The sequence below is a fragment of the Aedes albopictus genome, chromosome 2 (genome assembly GCF_035046485.1).
Source record: "Aedes albopictus strain Foshan chromosome 2, AalbF5, whole genome shotgun sequence".
Classification (NCBI taxonomy): Eukaryota; Metazoa; Arthropoda; class Insecta; order Diptera; family Culicidae; genus Aedes; species Aedes albopictus.
In genome coordinates, this window is record NC_085137.1 from 19,664,797 (window position 1) to 19,684,042 (window position 19,246).

The 19,246-nt window shown below is 42.0% G+C and overlaps 1 protein-coding gene and 2 long non-coding RNA genes across 4 annotated transcripts in view; 1 reads left to right on the forward strand and 2 right to left on the reverse strand.

The window, feature by feature from the left end:
* The window catches only part of LOC134287444 (uncharacterized), a 443,288-nt gene that overhangs the window by 404,521 nt on the left and 19,521 nt on the right, over positions 1 to 19,246 (forward strand). The window lies entirely within an intron of this gene.
* Positions 5,376 to 7,201, reverse strand: LOC109429587 (uncharacterized). The gene is made up of 2 exons (XR_009997307.1): positions 6,092 to 7,201; positions 5,376 to 5,847 (listed from the first exon to the last, which is right to left on the reverse strand). It is a non-coding gene; the product is annotated as an uncharacterized LOC109429587 (long non-coding RNA).
* Positions 8,211 to 15,391, reverse strand: LOC109429586 (eukaryotic translation elongation factor 2). 2 transcript variants are annotated; one of them, XM_019705574.3, is made up of 5 exons: positions 15,234 to 15,391; positions 14,168 to 14,382; positions 11,751 to 13,585; positions 11,248 to 11,554; positions 8,211 to 9,162 (listed from the first exon to the last, which is right to left on the reverse strand). In XM_019705574.3, the coding sequence occupies exons 1-5, from the start codon at positions 15,234 to 15,236 to the stop codon at positions 8,988 to 8,990; spliced, it is 2,535 nt and encodes an 844-aa protein (XP_019561119.2). In that variant the 5' UTR covers positions 15,237 to 15,391; the 3' UTR covers positions 8,211 to 8,987. The 2 variants fall into 2 exon arrangements, with proteins under 2 accessions (XP_019561119.2, XP_019561120.2); XM_019705575.3 differs by lacking the exon at positions 15,234 to 15,391 and adding an exon at positions 14,761 to 15,023.

Genomic DNA, 19,246 nt, shown 5'->3' on the forward strand with positions numbered 1-19,246 from the left:
CCGACACGTTGCCGGCTGGGATAAATACGAAATATACGTTTGTTCACCCTTTATTGTGACGTAGGATTTCAGGTGGTTTTTTAGAACCATTTGCACAATTCGCACTCCGGAAGGAATGCCTCTGCCAGCGAAGTGCTTACCCCATACCGCTTCGTTCACAGTATGGACTTGACCATATTGTTCGAAGAATGTAGCAATGTCTGCATTTGAGACATTCTCCGACAGGTCGTGAACCTTTATCTCGATTCTATCGTCGTCCATTGACAAACGAACTTTGTACCGCTTACCAGCTACCTCAAGCTCGTGACGGTCGTTATGCTGCTCTACCACCTTTAAAGCAGTCTCCAGATCATTGCATTTCACATGCACACAACACTGAACGTGGTTCATTTGCAAACGTTGAACTTGTGTCGGTCGGAGCGCAAGGCTTCGAAAGATGAAATCATGTACATCTTCAAAACTCGGACGCTTTTCAAAGTTTCGAAGATCTATTTTGAAGGTGTTTTGGCGAAGAGTAACAACCATTGTTACAATAATAACGAGGCAAAACAGATGCCATCCAAACAACACGATAATAGAATCGATAATTCAACGCGCACGGTGCTTAACGTAAGCACGTCCGAATGCAGCAAAGGCTTCAAGCGTTTAGCCGAGATTCTAGCAAATGAACTTTTTTTTTTTTATCTAGTTCGTTTATTTGGGGCTCAATCGCGTATAACGCTTTACGGAGCCGAGGATCTTTCTTTGTACTTAATAGTATACATTATACAGAGTAATAACTTTTTAATGATATCTGTTAGTAATGGGTGGAAGCCAGGGTACTCGTGGCAGCTCGAGGTTAGAAGGTCACATTTTGAGGGATGGACAGAGTAAGGATTGGACCAAAGGTTTCACTGCAGCTCATCCGGGGGTGAATCGCATCTTGCTAACGTATTCGGTGCCTTGTGGTGTCGGTACCAACTTGTTGTGGGACATGGTCTTCCGGATGGCCAGGAGCAGCTTGGTAACACAAAGAGGACAAAACAGAGAAAAAAAACTGGAGAAGAAAACACAAACGAATTAAACTTTTATACCAGCAGAGCGAAGAAAGTCGAAAAGATTTTCCGATTAGAAAACGATATGATATTCCTTTTGGTTTCCTCCTAGAGTTTTTTTTTTTCAGATTCATTCAGGAGCTCTTTTTGAAATTCATCCAGGAGTGCCTTCAGAGATTGATTTAATTTTTTTTCTTAAATTTCTCCAGAAGTTCCTTCGAGGGACCCGCAGGAGTTCCTACTGAAATTACTCCAGCAATTTCTTCTGATGTTTCTTCAAGAATTAATTCAAGGAATCCTCAAGAATTCTCTTCTAGGATTCGTCAAGAAGTTCCTCATAGGAATTTCTTGGAGTCTTTCTTGGATTCCTGCAGAAGCTCCTTCAACGATTCCCTTAGGAGTTTTTTTTTTACGAATACCTCCCGGAGTTCCTTCTGGAATTCACCCAAAATTTTCCAAGAACGACCAGGAGTTTTTCAGGGATTTATCCAAGAGTTCCTTCAAAAAATCCTCGTTCTGGGAATTTCAACCGGGATTTATACCAGTACAGGTACTCTTCGATATAACGTACAAAAAAGTTTTCTCTTTGTACGTTATATCGAAGTGTACGTTATATCGAAGCAGAGAAAAAATTAATATTTTTGATGCTAGTATTGATGTATTCGACGTGAAATTAATCCCAAATAATGATTTCAGTGAAATTCACAAAACCAATAATGAAAAACTTGAGTTTTGACGAAAAAATCATTTCGTTTTATGTGCTTCGATATAACGTACATTTTGCTTCGATACAACGTACACTAAATTTTTCCCCAAATTGCGCTAATTCTGGATAACAAGGCTAATGCTGCAACAAAACATTGATTTGAGTGATTTCGTAGTTTATCTAAGGGTTATTCGTGGGAAAAATAAAATTTTTAAATGTTGTACGTTATATCGAAGCAAAATGTACGTTATATCGAATTCGCTATATCGAGGGTACGCTATATCGAGGGTACGTTATATCGAAGAATACCTGTATTCCTCCAAAATTTCCTTCTGGAATTCACTCCGTCCTTTAAGGATTTCCACAAGGTCTTCTGGGATTTTTCAAGGAATTTCTTTTGAAATTCCGGAGAAATTTCGAAGTGACTCTGTAAATTTCCAACGCGATTTTATATAAACAATTTAATTAATATTTTTCGAGGGATCTTTCCAGGATTCCTTCAGAAGTTCCCTCATTGAAATATCAGAAATCCTCCAGGAATTATTTATGTGATTCTTTCCGAGATTTCTTTAAAATTGGAATGTCTTCAGAAGTATTTTTCCGGGATTCCCATAAGGAATAATTGAATACTAGATTTGTAGTAATGAGTTGGTTTTTTGTATGGTGAGATGCTAAACTCTCCGTTTCTGCATTGAAACGGTGCAAACTCATGGGTATTATGATCCCTAGCCTAGTTTGAAGCTGCTTGAGCAAAACTTTGGGGAACTATGTTGTTGAAGTTGCAATAAATGAGAATCCAACAACACAGTTACCCAAAGTTTTGCTCAAACGGCATCAAATCAGACAAGGAGTCATAAAACCCTTGCTTTTTTGTTACCTTTACTGCAGTTACTATTTTATTGCAGTAACGGAACTTTCTCATTATACAAAAATTCAGCTTATTACTACAAATCTAGTACTGCACTGATTGCGTTTTATTCATGGAGATATGTAATCCCAGAAGAAACTTTTGAGAAAAAAGAAACCAGAACGAACATCTGGAGGAATTGATGATGATGATGATGATTGTGTACCCACCATCAGCGCAAGGATTACCTATGGCTGCAGAGTCATACCGGAACGGAATGATCTACCTGATGGTTTGTTGTAGCAGGGTAAGCTAAATTCACTGGAGACCTTCGGAAAACAACATGATAATTGTTATCTCGTGACAAAGTCTGGCCACCCCACGAACATTTGCCCGGAAACCAATTCATTTAACTTCCTTAGGCTACCCCTCCGAAATCCCCATATATGTCATGTTCAAATATAAAAAGTAATAAGGAACGAACTCACCGGGTAATCCTGACCAGCTGGTTTTCTATGTTTGGCTTTGGTCTCAGCATGCAAACGGTCCAACCATATTAAATGTGCACTCGTTCACACCGCTCGTTGATTCTCCGATCGTCCATCGAAGAATCCGAAAAAAATACATAAGCGAGAATACCCGACGCACTGAAAAACAATCTCTTGGATACTAGCATTTCCGAACTCGGAATAACGACGAACACGAGCACCACGATGCGGGCAATGTGGTCTCTTGCCACCGAGCCATCGTCGATCATTTACACAAAGTGCGAACAAAAAACACAAAGAAAAATACGAAAACGCGGGAACGACGAAATGCGGCAAGTTTCAGCCTCCGCGCCCTGCTTGTCACTAAACATCTGGAGGAATTGTTACAAAACTGCTGGAGAAATTAAAAAAAAAATGTTGGAGGATGGAGGAGGAACGCTGGAGCGCTTTCCCTAAGCAATCCCGAAAGGAGTTCCTAAAATAATTACAGAATAATTTCTAGGAGGAATCCCCCAAATCTTAAAGGGATCCCACAAGGAAATTGTTGCGTAATTTCCGGAGAAAATACCGTTCATAACTCGCTAACGGAAAGTTCGATTTGGGTCGTCTGTGTTTTAGTCTGTTATGAACGTTTATCCACAGACAAACAGACGTAACACTCTAATAATTCTCATCGTACACCGATTTAACGGTCTTTTTCAAAATTTGATAGTTGGGTGCCAATGTTTCGGCCAGGATGTCTTTACGGCCCTACGGTTTATTCGCACCACCGTGTGGCAGTGCTCCACACGGCGGTGATTTGATATAGCACACATCGTACGCTATTGCTAAACAGGCTGCTCTATTGTTCCGCCGTGCAGCGATGAAAAGGGAACGATGAAATAACTGCTCGGTTGTCCGGCAAACGCACTTGCCATTGATGTTCGATCCAAATGACTGTCGTAGTCTGGAGTCTCGTCGGTTTAATATAAAAGTACATCCCACTTCTGACACCACAATGTTTCGTCCAGCGGTTGACTAGGCCCCACGTTGTGTACTTTTCTCCCGGGGAACACGAGGAAGGAAGAACTACTTTCGGCTACGCTTACTTCACGTTTTATTTGCACCACAGAGAGGCAGTGCTCCTGCTCTGTGGTGTTATATTGCTTACAACTGCCCAACCGTGGCGCTCGCATAGTTTTTGTTAGAGTTTGACGTTTGCTCACTACCGCCACCTAGTTGGTGGTCGGCCAAACTTAGTCCTTTTAGCATTGGGCGAATGTGTTTCCGTGACTATTATTTGAATCGAAAAATGTTCGAAGTGTTACGTCTGTTTGTCTGTGGTTTATCGGTTCAAATTTACTTCGCATCCGCAACTTCGCATGTCGTGCGAGTCGCGAATACGATTTGGTGCTGCGACGATAATATACGCCAAAAATTTTTTAAGAAGAGAGAATAGTCCATTTTACGAGCCGATTTTGTGAATGAATTTTGACAAGAGGTAGCGTCCAATAACCCGTGAAAATCAATAGGATAGCGTATGCATTTAGTGTGTAGTAGTACCTCTTCTAACGCTTGGTGGCGCCACATTCACTAAAAAGGTGTCGCCAAAAAATCGTAAGAGTGACCTATATTGTTAATATAATATATTTGCATTTACCCTCTGGAATAACCACAGCACGGTTCTCTAGCTGCTCGACGAAAAACCTTTTCACCGCAGCGTCTTCCAGTTGGCGTGTGTTGAACCGGCGCCAGATTTTCTCCTCCTGCCGTTGGATTCTAGCAATGCACAGCCGGATCTCGCCGATTAGGAGATGATGGTCGGACGCAATGTCGGCGCTACGTTTGTTCCGCACATCAAGAAGGCTCCGTCTCCATTTTCAGCAGATGCAGATGTGGTCGATTTGATTTTCCGTGACGCCATCACGGGAAACCCATGTGACTTTGTGCACTGGTCGATGGGGAAAGAGCGATCCCCCAATCACCATGTCATTGTTGCCACAAAACTCTGCAAACAGCTATCCGTTTTCGCTCATTTCTTCGAGACCATGGCGTCCCATGACGTGCTCATAGTTCGAGTTGTCGGGACCAGCTTTTGCGTTGAACTCGCCCATGAGGTCAGATCATCTATGACGGAATGTAACCTGGATGTTAATAGATCGCGGGATCACCGTCGTGATGCAGATACTGTCTCGAGAAGAAAACAAATCTTATCCGAATGCGAGAGGATGTAACATGAGTTTTCCACATGATCGTGCGAATTGTTTTTAAACAACTACCCATTCAAGCATTTCGGACAAAACATAACACAAGGATTCATTTTATTTTTTTTTATTTCATTCAGTGCGTTAGGTACAAAGGATTCAAATTCCGAATTCGGTTCGGTTAGTTCGAATCCATAGCCCACTTAACCACTCTTAAGCGTCAAAGGTTAGGCTTATTTGGCATTAACTGAAGTAGTGTGAGATAAGTTGACTCGTATATTTAAGTGATAGAATACTAACGTGTGTTCATTCTTTCACTTGGATGTTCGTGTTGTATATCTCACAGCACATCACTGCCAGAATAGTTCCTCCGAAAATGATTCCTAGTTGCCGTAGGTAGACACGGAGAAGCTTGATTTGGCTCACATGAACAATATGTTCCAGATGCTTTGCAAACTTGTTCCAAAATACGAGTTAGGTACTAACATGTATTGTATACCGATTAACGATTCTTCAGAAGTGAAATTTGCGAAATGAAGCCACCTAAAGTATTCAATTGAGAGAAATCAAAACCAAGTTTAGACAAAACCTGTAACGAGAAGAACAGAAACGAACTAATTAGGTTATTGTATTGGAAGCAAGTTCTGCTATTGCAGTCAATTTATGGTGTAGGTTTGTTGATTGCGATCAGAAAATTCAACTCGGTCACGGTAGATGCGTACAGGTCCGTGAATATAAATTTCATCATGTAATAATCAACGAAACCACAACATAAATTAGACAAGTCCATAAAGAACAGCAGCTTTGATGACATTTACTGTGGTCAAACTTACCTTTCAGAGCGGACAACAGCAACACAGAGGACTCTTCATGAGCGAACCACGAAAAACCTGTAATGGAATCGAATGAAAAATGGTTATTGTTGAGTTCGTGGAATCTAAATGGTGAATATCGCTGAGATCAACAGTAAACGTCAGAAGAGGTGTCAGAAATGCAATCGTTCTTCAACATTGATGTATTTCAGAACAGGTCCATGATTGTTTGGCATCATTCGTAGGGTAGATTTTTTTTGTCAATAAAATTGTTGCTAAGAAAGCTCACCTTTAGGCAAATCCAATGTAAACAGAATCGATCCATCAAACGCAACTGCAGACTACGACCTGCAAGGGTATCAAAAAGATAAGGAATTCACGTTAGCAACCAAGAACAGATTTGGACAAACGCGAAATGAACGAGCTCTGGATGAATTTGTTCATTGTCAGAAGAGGTGTCAGAAGCAATCGTTTTTTCGTTTCATGGTTGATCAGAACAGGTCCATGATTTTTAGCATCATTCAATGAGAGTGATTGGTGATTTTGAAATGGAAATTGTAAATTGAATGCTTACCTTTCACAACGCTGCAGATCAGTGGAACAACAAGACAATCTGTAACAAATTCAGGAGAAAGAACCTAATTAGGAATAAGAAATTGTGTTTGAACTAAAATAATCAACCTGGTCTAAATAAGCACAACAAAATTTGCAGGAAATGATAAAATCCCTTTATATAGGGGAACTTACGTATTTTCGGTAGTTTTGTTCTCTTCGTCATGGGGGGTTTTTTGAAACCTGTTGATCTCAAAGTTGGCTTCAAATCCTTCCCAACCAAGCTGAGTTATGTGCCCAAATTTCAGGCAATTTGGCCCACAAAAAACCCCCTTGACGAAGAGAACAAACCTGCCGATAATACCCTTTATCACCCTATATTCCCTTACCCAGAGTTTCAAATTTTTCTCGAAGTGAAATTACATGTTAGATAGTTCGAGGGTTTCAAAGAATATAAAATTCAGTGGCGATTCCCTAACCTCAAATCTACCTGTGCACCAAGAATAAATTGAATTTTTTAAACAAATTTGCTTGTAATAATTAGAAAATGATGAGAATAGTTGCTTATACTCATTTCTATTTCAATTTTGATCATAAATTCCATAAATTCCCTGCAATTGCAAGTTTTAGGGTCGGTGCACAGGTAAAAAGTGAGGTTACGCGACGCCACTGATAAAATTCTAATTATAATAGATTTTTAATACTCTGCAACATGGCTTTAGGAGGCAGTTTTTGATATGCTTTTTTTTTCAGACCTGTTGAGCTTGAAAAATATGTCCTAATCACTGGTTCATTCAAGATATCGAATCATCACGTATAGTGGAAGACGTAAAATTAGTCAATCTAAACTAAAGAAACTTACCGATTATTTTTCCTCCGTATAGCAGCATTTCATTAACAATCGCGGAATCAGTAAATCCAAAAAGATAGACCTGGAAACTGTAAAAAAAGACAGTTATTAGCTTACATATGATTTGAAGCGTATATTCTTTGAATGAGCTCAATAAGTCATCGTCAGAAGAGGTGTCAGAAACAATCGTTTTTTCTTTTCATGGTTGATCAGAACAGGTCCATGATTTTTAGCATCATTCTATCAAAAACGTAGGATCTGCAATGTTAGTTATTTTACTTTATGCTTACCTTAATAAGTAGACCAACGCCCTCAAAAAGAAATCTGTAACAAGGACAAATTAAAACAAGGTATTAGAAATCATGTTAGATGTTGATTAATTCACGGAAATCGATCAACAAGTCAGACCTGTTGAGCTTGAATAGTATGTTATAATCACTTATCAGATAGTAGAGTAGAATCATCATTTAAAGAAATACATTAGACGTTCAATAACAGTAGCATTTACTATGTTATGTATATCAATTCACAGTTATCGAACGTCTACTGTATACTATGTATTACATTTTGAACGTATTCTTACCTGAACAAAAATCGCCTACAGCTTGTCCAACGGCTCCCACCAGTTCTGGATCGGTCATCGGATTATCTTTCGAAGTGTGCCCCACGAACCAAGTAATACTACACTGAATAGAGGAATGTTGGCTGTAATCATGTGTGGAATGATAACACGACTCATCCATACCAGTTTTATGTAAAATAAACATTATTTTGTAAAGATATTATCATTGTCCAATTATTGTATAGAGTAGCAGAAAATAATAATAGATGAAAATTATAATAAACCGGTTTCTTGTGTATCTTCGATCATCCGAAAATCGGAAGTTGACGACAAAAAATGCAAGCCTAACTTCCTCTACCGAATGAGTATGAATTTTTAATTTACTATATTTAAATGTAGTAAAGTCTCGTAGTAAACCAAAAAACTAAGAATAAGTAAAACTACACGCGTTTCCTTTTCAGTTGTTTTCTTTCAACATGATTTCTCATCTCCTGTGTATTCTCTTGTGTTTGTGTATATCACTGTTTCATTTCATCATTATTGTGTGTGTGTGTGTGGTAGATGATACTTTTCCTTTGTTCTGCTTGCATTTCTCTGTTGGGGGATCAGCTGTTGTTCATCCCGTCTATGTGTGTAAATTTTGTTAAGCTTCTCTCATTGTGTTGTTTTTGTGTCACGAGACGGTTGTTGCAGTTGCGATTTCTCCGGAGTTCGAGGACGACGACGATGACGCAGGATACGAAGCAAACGAATGGGGAATAGTGCCTCTTTCTTTCTCTCCCTCAGATGGTTTTTGGCTGACGAATGTGTCAAGTATTACGGATTGGTTGTAAACATTTATAAATTACGCTTTTCTTTAAATTAGAGTTTGATTGGAGCCTTGGATACGCTTCATTCTTCTAATGGGTTTTTTGTTTAATCGTAAGAATTATATTGTAATTTTAAGCAAGTGTTTACAATTTGTCCAAGTACTGTGACAGATCTGGGAGACCTTCCTTCAGACCCTTACGCTTACGGATGTCCTGGACGACGGCGTACGGCTTGGTTCCAGGCTCAGCTGGGTCTCCTGGCAGGATCTGCCAGTGATCGAACACGCACTGCGGGAAGGCCTGTCCTCCGGTGTTGGATCTACACGGATTGGGAGGGGAGAAATATGTGTGTTTTAAATAAGAACTTTGACCATCGGGGTCGTATGATTGCCAAGTAGTAAAGAGAAGTCTATTACAGTCAACTTTACTAACATTTTTAACCCTCCTTGTGCATTGGGGTCACTTTTTACCCAAATCGTACACTACGTCAGCGAGCTGTTCCCAAAATGATGCATTAGGAAGATTAACACACCTACTACACCCTAAACTACTTTTTCCTCTGCTATTTTTTTTATATAATATGGAAGGAGCTCACCAATCAGTAGAATAGATATCTATTTTAGAGTCTACGGAGAACAAAATCAAGATTTCACTTCTTTCGCCATTGGTAGTTGGTATCCCAAAACCGAATCCAGCTATAGCTGTTTTTAACCTCCTATGTACTTGGACCTGGTGTGGTGGTTAAAGTACGTGACTGCCATGCCGAGGACCTGGGATCGAATCCCACTCCCGACAAACTCACAAAATGTGAGTTCTTCCTTCGGAAGGGAAGTAAAGCGTGGGTCCCGAGATGAACCATCTCCTACTTTTGCTGTTCTACCTTATGTATACGACCGATTCACAGTTAACTAAACAATGTAAATGACAAATGTATTGTAAGTCAGGTATTGTAAGTTCTATAAGAAGAAAAAACAATGTTTTACCAACAATCATTTGCTCTGGCAAATCTTGCACTGCCAGCCACCATCGAGGGGCATGCTGGCTCAAAAGGCAATATTTGCTCTTATCCTTATTGTTTGCTAGTTTCGACATCAGTCAGTGGCAGAAACCGATAAGTGTCCAGGTTGAGTTGTTCGTGCCGTGCGTTGTGGGTTAAAGTAGCGTTGATGCTGTATTCGATCATAAGATGCCAGCCATTGGCCCCTTTCAGTTCGTTTCGATTTTGTTTTTCGGTCGACAATAGGATCGGTAGTATTATTTATCGGTGAGCTCGTTCCATATTATTTTACAAAATTAAATAACAGAAATCGCGTGGAAAAGTTAATACTTCGAGTCGCGTTAATACATCTAGATTGAGTTATAAGGGCGAAAGTAACATGAAAGAGTTCTCTTCAACGACTCTCTCTTCTTCGAATTAAAGTGACATGATGCAAGCATGGTTGCATTTGTTGGTCATAAATCGCTAGGTTGCGATGCAATCTAGCGTCTAAGTGTAAAAAAGTTCGATTGAATTTGCATCTTGTCACCTTAATTTGCAGAAGAGAGAGTCGATGAAGGGAACTCTCCCATGTTACATTCGCCCTTATATAAACTCAATCTAGACATAACAAACATCCTGCAAGAGTCCTGTGTAGAAAGGCCATCGCAGCAGACTGAGCAATGTTTCGTTGTCGTTATCGAACGTTCTAATAAACCACCAAACAATGAACAGTGGGTGTGAAAAAAGGGTGTCTCAAGCCATCAATAGGACAGATCAGTGAAGTACTAGATTTGTAGTGATGAGCTGAATTTTAGTATGGTGAGAAGGACAATTCTCCGTTTCTGCAATAAAATGGTGCAAAAAGCGTGGGTATTATGATTCATTGCCTAATTTGATGCTGTTTGAACAAAACTTTCGGCAACATGTTGTTGTTTTCTCCATTTCTTGCAACATAAACAACATAGTTATCCAAAGTTATGCTCAAACAGCATCAAATTAGGCAAGGAATCATAATACCTACGCTTTTTGCACCATTTCATTGCAGAAACGGAGAATTGACCTTCTCACCATACAAAAATTCAGCTCATTAATACACCGAACGTGCTCCATTGTACATTTTCACTAGTTCCGAGTAATCACGGAATAGCAACCATACATTCAATCACTCTATGCTACACTTTACTACTTTTTAATTCATACGACCCATCTACAGTAAGCTAAAACTAGGTATGTAAAATGCAAATGTTTTGTAAGTCAGGTATTGTAAAGTCTATAAGAAGAAAAAACAATGTTTTACCAACAATCATTTGCTCTAGCAAATCTTGCACTGCCAGCCGCCATTAAAGCGGCATGCTGGCTTTAAAGACAAAATTTGCCCTTATCCTTGGATTATTAATAGAAAAAAAGTAAACGCGTAAAACTTACCGCAGATCAGCGGTGAAACCGAACGACTCGTTGACGGGCAGGTAGGCCTTGACGACGAACATGGGCGTACCGGCGACCTGGGCTTCCTCGAAGACGTGTCCACGACGACGATTGAGCACACCGTAGATACCTCCGACGGCGACTTCGGGGCACTGGATTTCGCACAGGTACACCGGCTCCATGATGCGTGGCGCGGCGGTAATGTACGAGGCGTACAGGACACGACGGGCAGTTGGAATGATCTGGCCACCACCACGATGGATAGCGTCAGCATGCAGGGTCACATCGTAGATGTTGAAGCGGACAGCTGTCGGGACGAGAGAATAAGAGGGTCGTGATGAATGACGAAAGTCGCTTAGAAAGACACATTTCAAGCTACAAGTGGCTTTGTCAGACCTGTTGAGCTTGAAAATAGTTTATCCATCAAATTTGTTTTCGTGGATCGAAAGTAGATCATCATTAAAACGTCATGATTATGTAATATACAAAAAGATGTAACTCACCGCGCATGTTTTCTTCAGCCAGCACACCTTCCTTGGAGGCCCACTGGAAGCCAGCAACGACGGAGTCCTTGATTTCGTTCAGGTACTGCACACCCTTGGTGCAGTCGACGACGATGTTCGGGCCAGTACCGTCCGGACCGAAGCACCAGATCTTACGGGCTTCAGTGACATCGTAGTCGTACTTCTCGGCCAGATAACGGGCACGGACCTTGAAGTCGTCACGCGAGTTCACGTCACCGTTGTCAATATCCTCAGCCAGACCATCGGGCATGGGCACGGCCTTCATGAACAGACGGTTGTGCTTGTTGGGCGACTTGGACAGACACATCTGGTCGGATTCATCCGAAACGGTTTCACGGTAGGACACGACGGGGTCGGACTTCTTCAGTGGGATACAGGCGTGATCTTCTTCCAGATCCTTCAGACAGATTTCCAGATGCAGTTCACCGGCACCGGCAATGATGTGTTCACCGGATTCTTCAATGATACACTGCACCATAGGATCGGACTTGGCCAGACGCTTCAGACCTTCGACCAGCTTGGGCAGATCAGCAGGGTTCTTGGGTTCAACGGCCACACGCACGACAGGCGACACGGAGAACTTCATGACCTTCATGTTGTGGGCATCCTTGAAGGTGGAGATGGTACCAGTCTTGACCAGGAACTGATCAACACCGACCAGACCGCAAATGTTACCGCAAGGAACATCTTCGATGGCTTCGACGTAACGTCCCATCATCAGAATGGTACGCTGGATGGCCTTCTCGTACAGATCTTCCTTCTTTCCTGGGGTGTAGTTCGGGCCCATGATGCGGCACTTCTGGCCAGTGGCGACCTTACCGGCGAACACACGACCGAAAGCGTAGAAACGACCCTTGTCGGAGGTCGGTACCATCTTCGACACGTACATCATGAGTGGACCTTCAGGGTCGCAGTTCTTGACGGCAACAGCGGCCTCATCATCATGAGGACCTTCGTACAACATCTCCATACGGTACTTCTGGGCGACGACTGGGGAAGGCAGATGGATGGCAATCATCTGAAGTAGAGCTTCTCCAGCTGGCAACCAGGTACGCATAACAACCTTCAGCAGGTTCTTGCCGTCCTTGTCCTTGTCTTCGTGCTTCAGGGTAACCTTCAGCTTCTCAAGCAGTTTTGGGATTTCATCGGTCTTGTAGTTCATGATGGCGTCGAACACCTTGTAGATGGGGTCCAACACGTACATGACGAAGGAACGCTTGTTGTCGTCATCCTTGACCTTGGCCCACTTCTTGGTCTTGGGGTTGAAGAAGTTCTCTCCCCACAGACGGTTCATGAGCTTGACGACATCGATCTTGAACATAGCGGCGTACATCTCAGCGAACTGCTTGAGGGTGAAGGCCCATCCGTGCAGACCGGAACCGAAACCGACGGAACCCTTGGATGGATCGACACGGACCTCTCCCATTGGGCCGCCATCGTCGTTGTAGGTGGCGATGATGACGTTGACGTTTTCAACGATACGCTGGAAGGTCTGGTACAGATCCTCCGCATCCAGCTGCAGTTCCAGCAGGGCACGGTCCATCTTGTTCATGAACAGCACCGGCTTGATACGTTCGGCGATGGCCTGACGCAGCACGGTTTCGGTCTGTACGCACACACCGGAAACGCAATCGACGACGACCAGGGCACCGTCAGTGACACGCAGCGCGGCCGTTACCTCCGACGAGAAATCAACGTGCCCGGGCGAATCGATCAGATTGATCAAGAAGCCCTTGCAGTCCTTATCGCGCTGGTCAGGGTTGGTGATGAACACCAGATCCTGATCATCCAACTCGAAGTACATCGAGATGGCACTGGGGATGAGAAAACACAGGACAGTGAATCTTGGTGCTTAGGATCATAGTGGATAGTAGTAATATTTTGAATCAGGAAAAGTTTTGTACTGATATGATTTAATAAATTTAACAAGTATTTGTTAGAATTGCAATTTTTTGAGTAGTCATATTTTGGTTCAAAAAAGCGTTGAATCAGGATATGGACAGAGCCTAAACTAAGGATGAAAACTTCAAAATGATTGACACTCAACCCGAGAGGCAAATTTAAGATAAATGCATATACTGCCTATGATCGCATAACTGTCCCATATGAATAGGAAACCCAGCAAAAATGGGACTGGCATGCGATCATGGGCAGTATATAAGAATTCATTGTAGACACTCATCGCGACTGCAAAAATGCACAAAATTATGTATAAAAAAAAAGTTCAATGTTTAATGCCACTCTGATCCATATTTGTAATTGTAATTTATTATTCAACGTAAACCTGTCAGTTACGTTAACTTTTAACCAAGTCAAGGGCTAAAAACTTTTTACTTGTAGCACATTCATAACTGTGGGACGACTGCGCGTACAACGGCAGCCCACAAAATACTTACGTCGACTTGATGGTAATGCACCGTTCCTGTTCGTCCTTGCGGGTATCGGTGAAACGGGTTTCTCCAGCCTTGGCACCGGCGATGATACCGGCCTTGGAGACCAACGAATCGGTCAGCGTCGACTTGCCGTGATCGACGTGGGCAATGACGGACATGTTACGGATGTTCCGCTTCCTGTCCATCATGGAGCGGATTTCGTCAACGGTAAAGTTAACCTAGGTTAGGGTAGAGGAAAAGAAAAGGAAAATAATCAATAACCATGCGCGCCTGGGAAACTGCAGCTTGTCGGGAGCTGCTGCACGAAGAAAAATCAATTTTTCCCCATTCATGTCGTCTGCATTCGATGCGTAACGGTGCTCGTTTTTTGCCATTTCCTTTGTTCCCAGCACTGCAAGGGAACACATTACACGTCATTCGGCGAGGGGTTCCAGCCCATCTCGCTATCTTCATGTCCCCTTCCCTATTCACTATTTATATTTCACAATCAGCTGCAACTCGTCTCTACGACGTCATAGCGCACTTCCAAGCAGGACGATTGCATGAACCCCGCATAAAACCCCCTCAAATGCACTTTTTCCACTTGGAAATCCTACCATTTTGATGCGTTTTCAGGCGACTCGATTTCACTTGTCAAAATCAATTCGAAACTTTCAACTTTTACTGCGCCCGTGTCGCTAAAAAGCAGCAACAGAAAAACGTGTTTTTCTCTTCCTAGCACTCGTGAACTGTTCTCTTCTCGGTCGGTTCAATGTATGAATGTAATTTCACTGCACGACCACAACAGAACCGCCCGCCGCACTGAACCGCGTGAAGCACTCCATCTGTTCCATGATCTGTGGCCGGAAAAAGAAAGAGACCGACGCACCCCTCTCGTTCACTCTCACGCACCCCACCGATCATCCGACATTTTGATTTGGCAACGAGGAATTCCTCCACGATGAGAACGACTTTTCACCGAAATCGATTTTTTCCACCAAGTGCACCGAATCACAACAAAACTTCACCATTCCCGTGCAGCGCGCATCCATTGCCGTCGATTGCATCGTGAAATTATCACGAAACTCACCATTTTGGATGTTTTCTGCTAGGATTTCTGCACGACACCAAAAATCGACTTACACGCCGTTTGCGTGCACAGAAGCGAAAGAGACCGACGTTGCCAAAATTCCACAGATGTTGGCAGAGCGTGGCAAACTTGGTTCAGCAACGGGTACACTCCGACCCGTATGAAACTTGGCGTTTCGGGGTGTACCCAATGGGTGATGCGCGGAAGGATTGAAAGCTGTTCTGCGTTTCATACACGAGAAGAAAATATCAGAAAACAAAATGAAAATCATCCAATACGCTCCTAAAGTCCTATCGGGATTCTTGATTTAAACCACAATATTTGGTCCAAGAGTACATATTTACTCATTTTTTGACGTTTTTATTAACCATAGTTGAAAATCAACGAGTGATTTTTTTTTCACCGTGTATGTCAGATAGGAACATTTTTGAAATCCCAGTGCGAAAAATGTCGAGCTCAGTCACACAAGGTTGACCTCAAATGTCAAAGTAGAACTATTTACCATTTAACTTATTTCGAATTTTCTCATTATTCCTCTGTTTTTCAAGTTCGAGTAAAGTACAATTCCGATTAGAATACCATGCTTGATCGTATTATTCAATATAAGCGAGATTTCGTCTTTAATTTTAGGACCCTATTGAAATGTTTATCAAGCAATTTGGGATGTTTAGTGAATTAAATGTTGGCATTTTCTTTAGCCTTAGGGAAGGGAAAATACTATTCAAATCGTTTTTAAATATTAACGATTTCCCCTCTTATCGAACGCGACGATTTGAATCTGTCGCGGATGAAACCGTCGCCAGAGTCGTCGCAGCCTATCAGCAGGCAGGAGTCTGACGGCTCCGATCTCACTAACACAAACAGCAGCAGAGGTGGTGCTTGATTCGTTGCGATGATTCAGAAATTCCGACTGGAAGTAGGCAGCGCGTTTTGTTATAAAAGCAACATACAATAGGTTCTCATCAAAATTTGGATTTCGGCTTAGTTTGGCATGCGGATTCCAAGCTTAACATGGCTAAACACCATTAAAGCTCGCGTTGAAGAAAGCCATTTCCCCAGATTCTCGGTTGCACAAAGTGTAACCTGCCATCGGTTTCAAATCGAAAAGTGAAATCTGTGCTGGAGGAAAAAAAATAAAATGAGCCATTTTACGGAACGACCAACATTGTTGATGATAATATTAACCTGCGTCGAATACTGAGTACATGCACCATGAAAAATGCACGCTCGTGGACCACAGCGTGAGCGCGGCGTCGCTGCAGGTAGTCAAAGACGCGACTGCTCGAGAGTTAAATAATATTCACGTGTTAGGACGCCACCTTCGGTAAGATTTTCATTTAAATCGGCTCGTAAAATGGACTAAATAGAATGCTTCAAACTTGGTTTCAAATAGAATTGCTCAGAATTTCTCAGAGTTGCACTCGTTTATTGTCGGGCCGCCACCAAACCGGACTTCGCACAATCAAGTCGCGACGCGACCCAACTCGCGACGTTTTATAATCATGTCAAAAGTAGTGCGCATCCTTCCCGTTGTTGTCAGCAACACAGCGCACTAGATGCGAAACAGTTGCGACACTTGTGGACCAAGAAAATAACAAATTTAGATTGAATGTCGGTCTTGATTCCAACCGGATAGACAATACACAGAACTCGCTCATGTTACTTTCGCCCTTATTCAAACTCAATCTAGAATTTGTTGTCAAGTACAGTGGGCGTTCGATAACTGCAACATGTTTACGTTTCACTTAGCGAACAAAATTTGGCAACTGCAACGTCAAATAGGCGTCAACAACCTTGTCAACAACCCATCAATTGACGTTTAATGAACGAAAAATTCATTCGATTGTTCATTTGGGCTAACTTGGCGCACCATTTGGGATCGTTCAAAAATTACGTCCAACATTTGGGGGAGGGGGGGTCTAGAAAAGTGTGACAGTACGTGTATTGGGTATAGGAAAAGTGCGTGACAGAGGGAGGAGGGGGGGTGTAGAAATCCAGAAAAACGATGGACGTAATATTTGAATCTTCCCTTTTGACAAATAGCGGTGCGATAACTGCAAATTTGTTGCACTTACCGGACTTGCAGTTAAAAAGCATTGCAGTTAAACCGTTTGCACCGACCGAACGTCTACTGTAGTTGCCCGGCTGTCAAAAGCTGATTTAAAAAAATCTCTTTGAAATTGATTTAAGGAGTAGAGTAACTAGCCACAGAATGTCAATGTCGCGAACATCTTGTTTGCCACGCCCTTACAGCGTCAGCACCGGTCCTACATAAGTGTACACCAATTTTCATAGCCAAAACAAAACATCCACAACAACATGTGTATTTAAAAATAATGGATAAATACATCGGAGGTATGAAATAAAATTAAATAATTTATTGGCTACAGCGCCATTAGTGATCTAATTTCTCATACATCTACTATTTTAGGTTTCAAAACAAAGTTTTAAAATTCCGAAAAAAAATCAGTTATTGCGGATTTTTTGAAAAATTTCCACTCTGCGGTAGCCGCCGAGTTCTACCGCAGCTGTCAAAGTCCTACCGCAGCCATGAAAATCATCCTATCATTGAAGCTGAAGGCCAAATCAAAGTATGCTAGCAAGGTGAATTGCACTGAAAACCAACAACAAACAATGATCATCGGCGTCGTATCCAAGGCTATCCAAGGCATCGCTAGGGTAGATTGCTGATACCTCAGTGAAAATCAGTAGTTTGACAACTGCGGTAGCTTTTCGTTCTACCGTAAAACGGAAAGTTTTCTCTAAATTAGCAATATTATGCCTCTTAAGAAAAATCAGAATATGACGATTATCTGCCTCTGGCTTCTGATCAGAGTTTCCCATAGCTCATGAGTACATAAATGTGACAGCGAGCCTCCCGCCAAATTGTCTCCCAGCTCTTCAAAATCGCAGTGTGCTGCGCTGTTAGGAGGCTCATGAAAATCTGGTGGGTGCGAGCTAGGCACACAGCTCCCGGGGAGCTCGTCTCATGCGCTGCGTGAGCTGTTGGTATCTAGAAATCCTCTACACAGAGATGAGCGATTCGGCAACGCTGTTTGTTTTGTTTACAACAGCTGCCAACACTTGCTACAAAGCTAGATGTTCAAACTTTGTGCGTGACTTCGTTGTGGTTCAAGTTGTTTTGTTTGCATTTTCTAATTATGGTAGATTTTTTTTTCAAAATTTTGTTGAAATAGCGGAGCAATCGAAGAAATCTGAAATATATTGCAAAAGTGTTACGCTAATCATATCGGCAGAAGTGAAGCAAGAAGCAGCAATGGAAGTTTTCTCGACAAGTGCAGCAACAAAAGTGTCGGCATAAGCATGAGCTTTTGAAAGCAGAATTAATAAATTTTTATCTTTCTACTAAACATAGTTATGCCGCCAATTTCTCGATATTAAAAATAAATAATTTTAATTGATTTAGTTCCGATTGCAATACCGTTCAAACGACGCCTTCCTACGAACGATAAGCATGTTCATTTGGCTCACACTTTGACAGTTCTCTCTGAACGATTGGCTCACAATGGCCGCCTCCGCAGATCTCTATAATGTAGGATTACTATTGGTATCTAAGGTGAAAAACAACTTCTTGGTAACGAAGAATCTCAACAACTTTTTTTCGTACACAACACAAGTGTCTGGTTGGTTTATGCGATACAACTAGGGACACTCAATGCAAAGGTTAAGGTTTCAATTCTTGTTCGTTTAGGAAGTTTTTGTCGTGAAATTTTCTAATTTAATCAGCGCATGAGCTCTAGGGCCCATATAGTCGAGACGGTAAACGCACGGGTATTCAGCATGACCATGCTGAGGGTGACGGGTTCGATTCCCGGTCGGTCCAGGATCTTTTCGTTAAGGAAATTTCCTTGACTTCCTTGGGCATAGAGTATCTTCGTGCCTGCCACACGATATACACATGCAAAATGGTCATTGGCAGAGGAAGCTCTCAGTTAATAACTGTGGAAGTGCTCATAGAACACTAAGCTGAGAAGCAGGCTTTGTCCCAGTGA

What these genes read in the sequence shown, in the direction of transcription:
- LOC109429586 (XM_019705574.3), bottom strand. An exon ending in TGCATTACCATCAAGTCGAC is followed by an intron (nt 13,586 to 14,167) that starts GTAAGTATTTTG and finishes TCTCATCCCCAG; the next exon opens with TGCCATCTCGATGTACTTCG. An exon ending in GGCTGAAGAAAACATGCGCG is followed by an intron (nt 11,555 to 11,750) that starts GTGAGTTACATC and finishes TCGTCCCGACAG; the next exon opens with CTGTCCGCTTCAACATCTAC.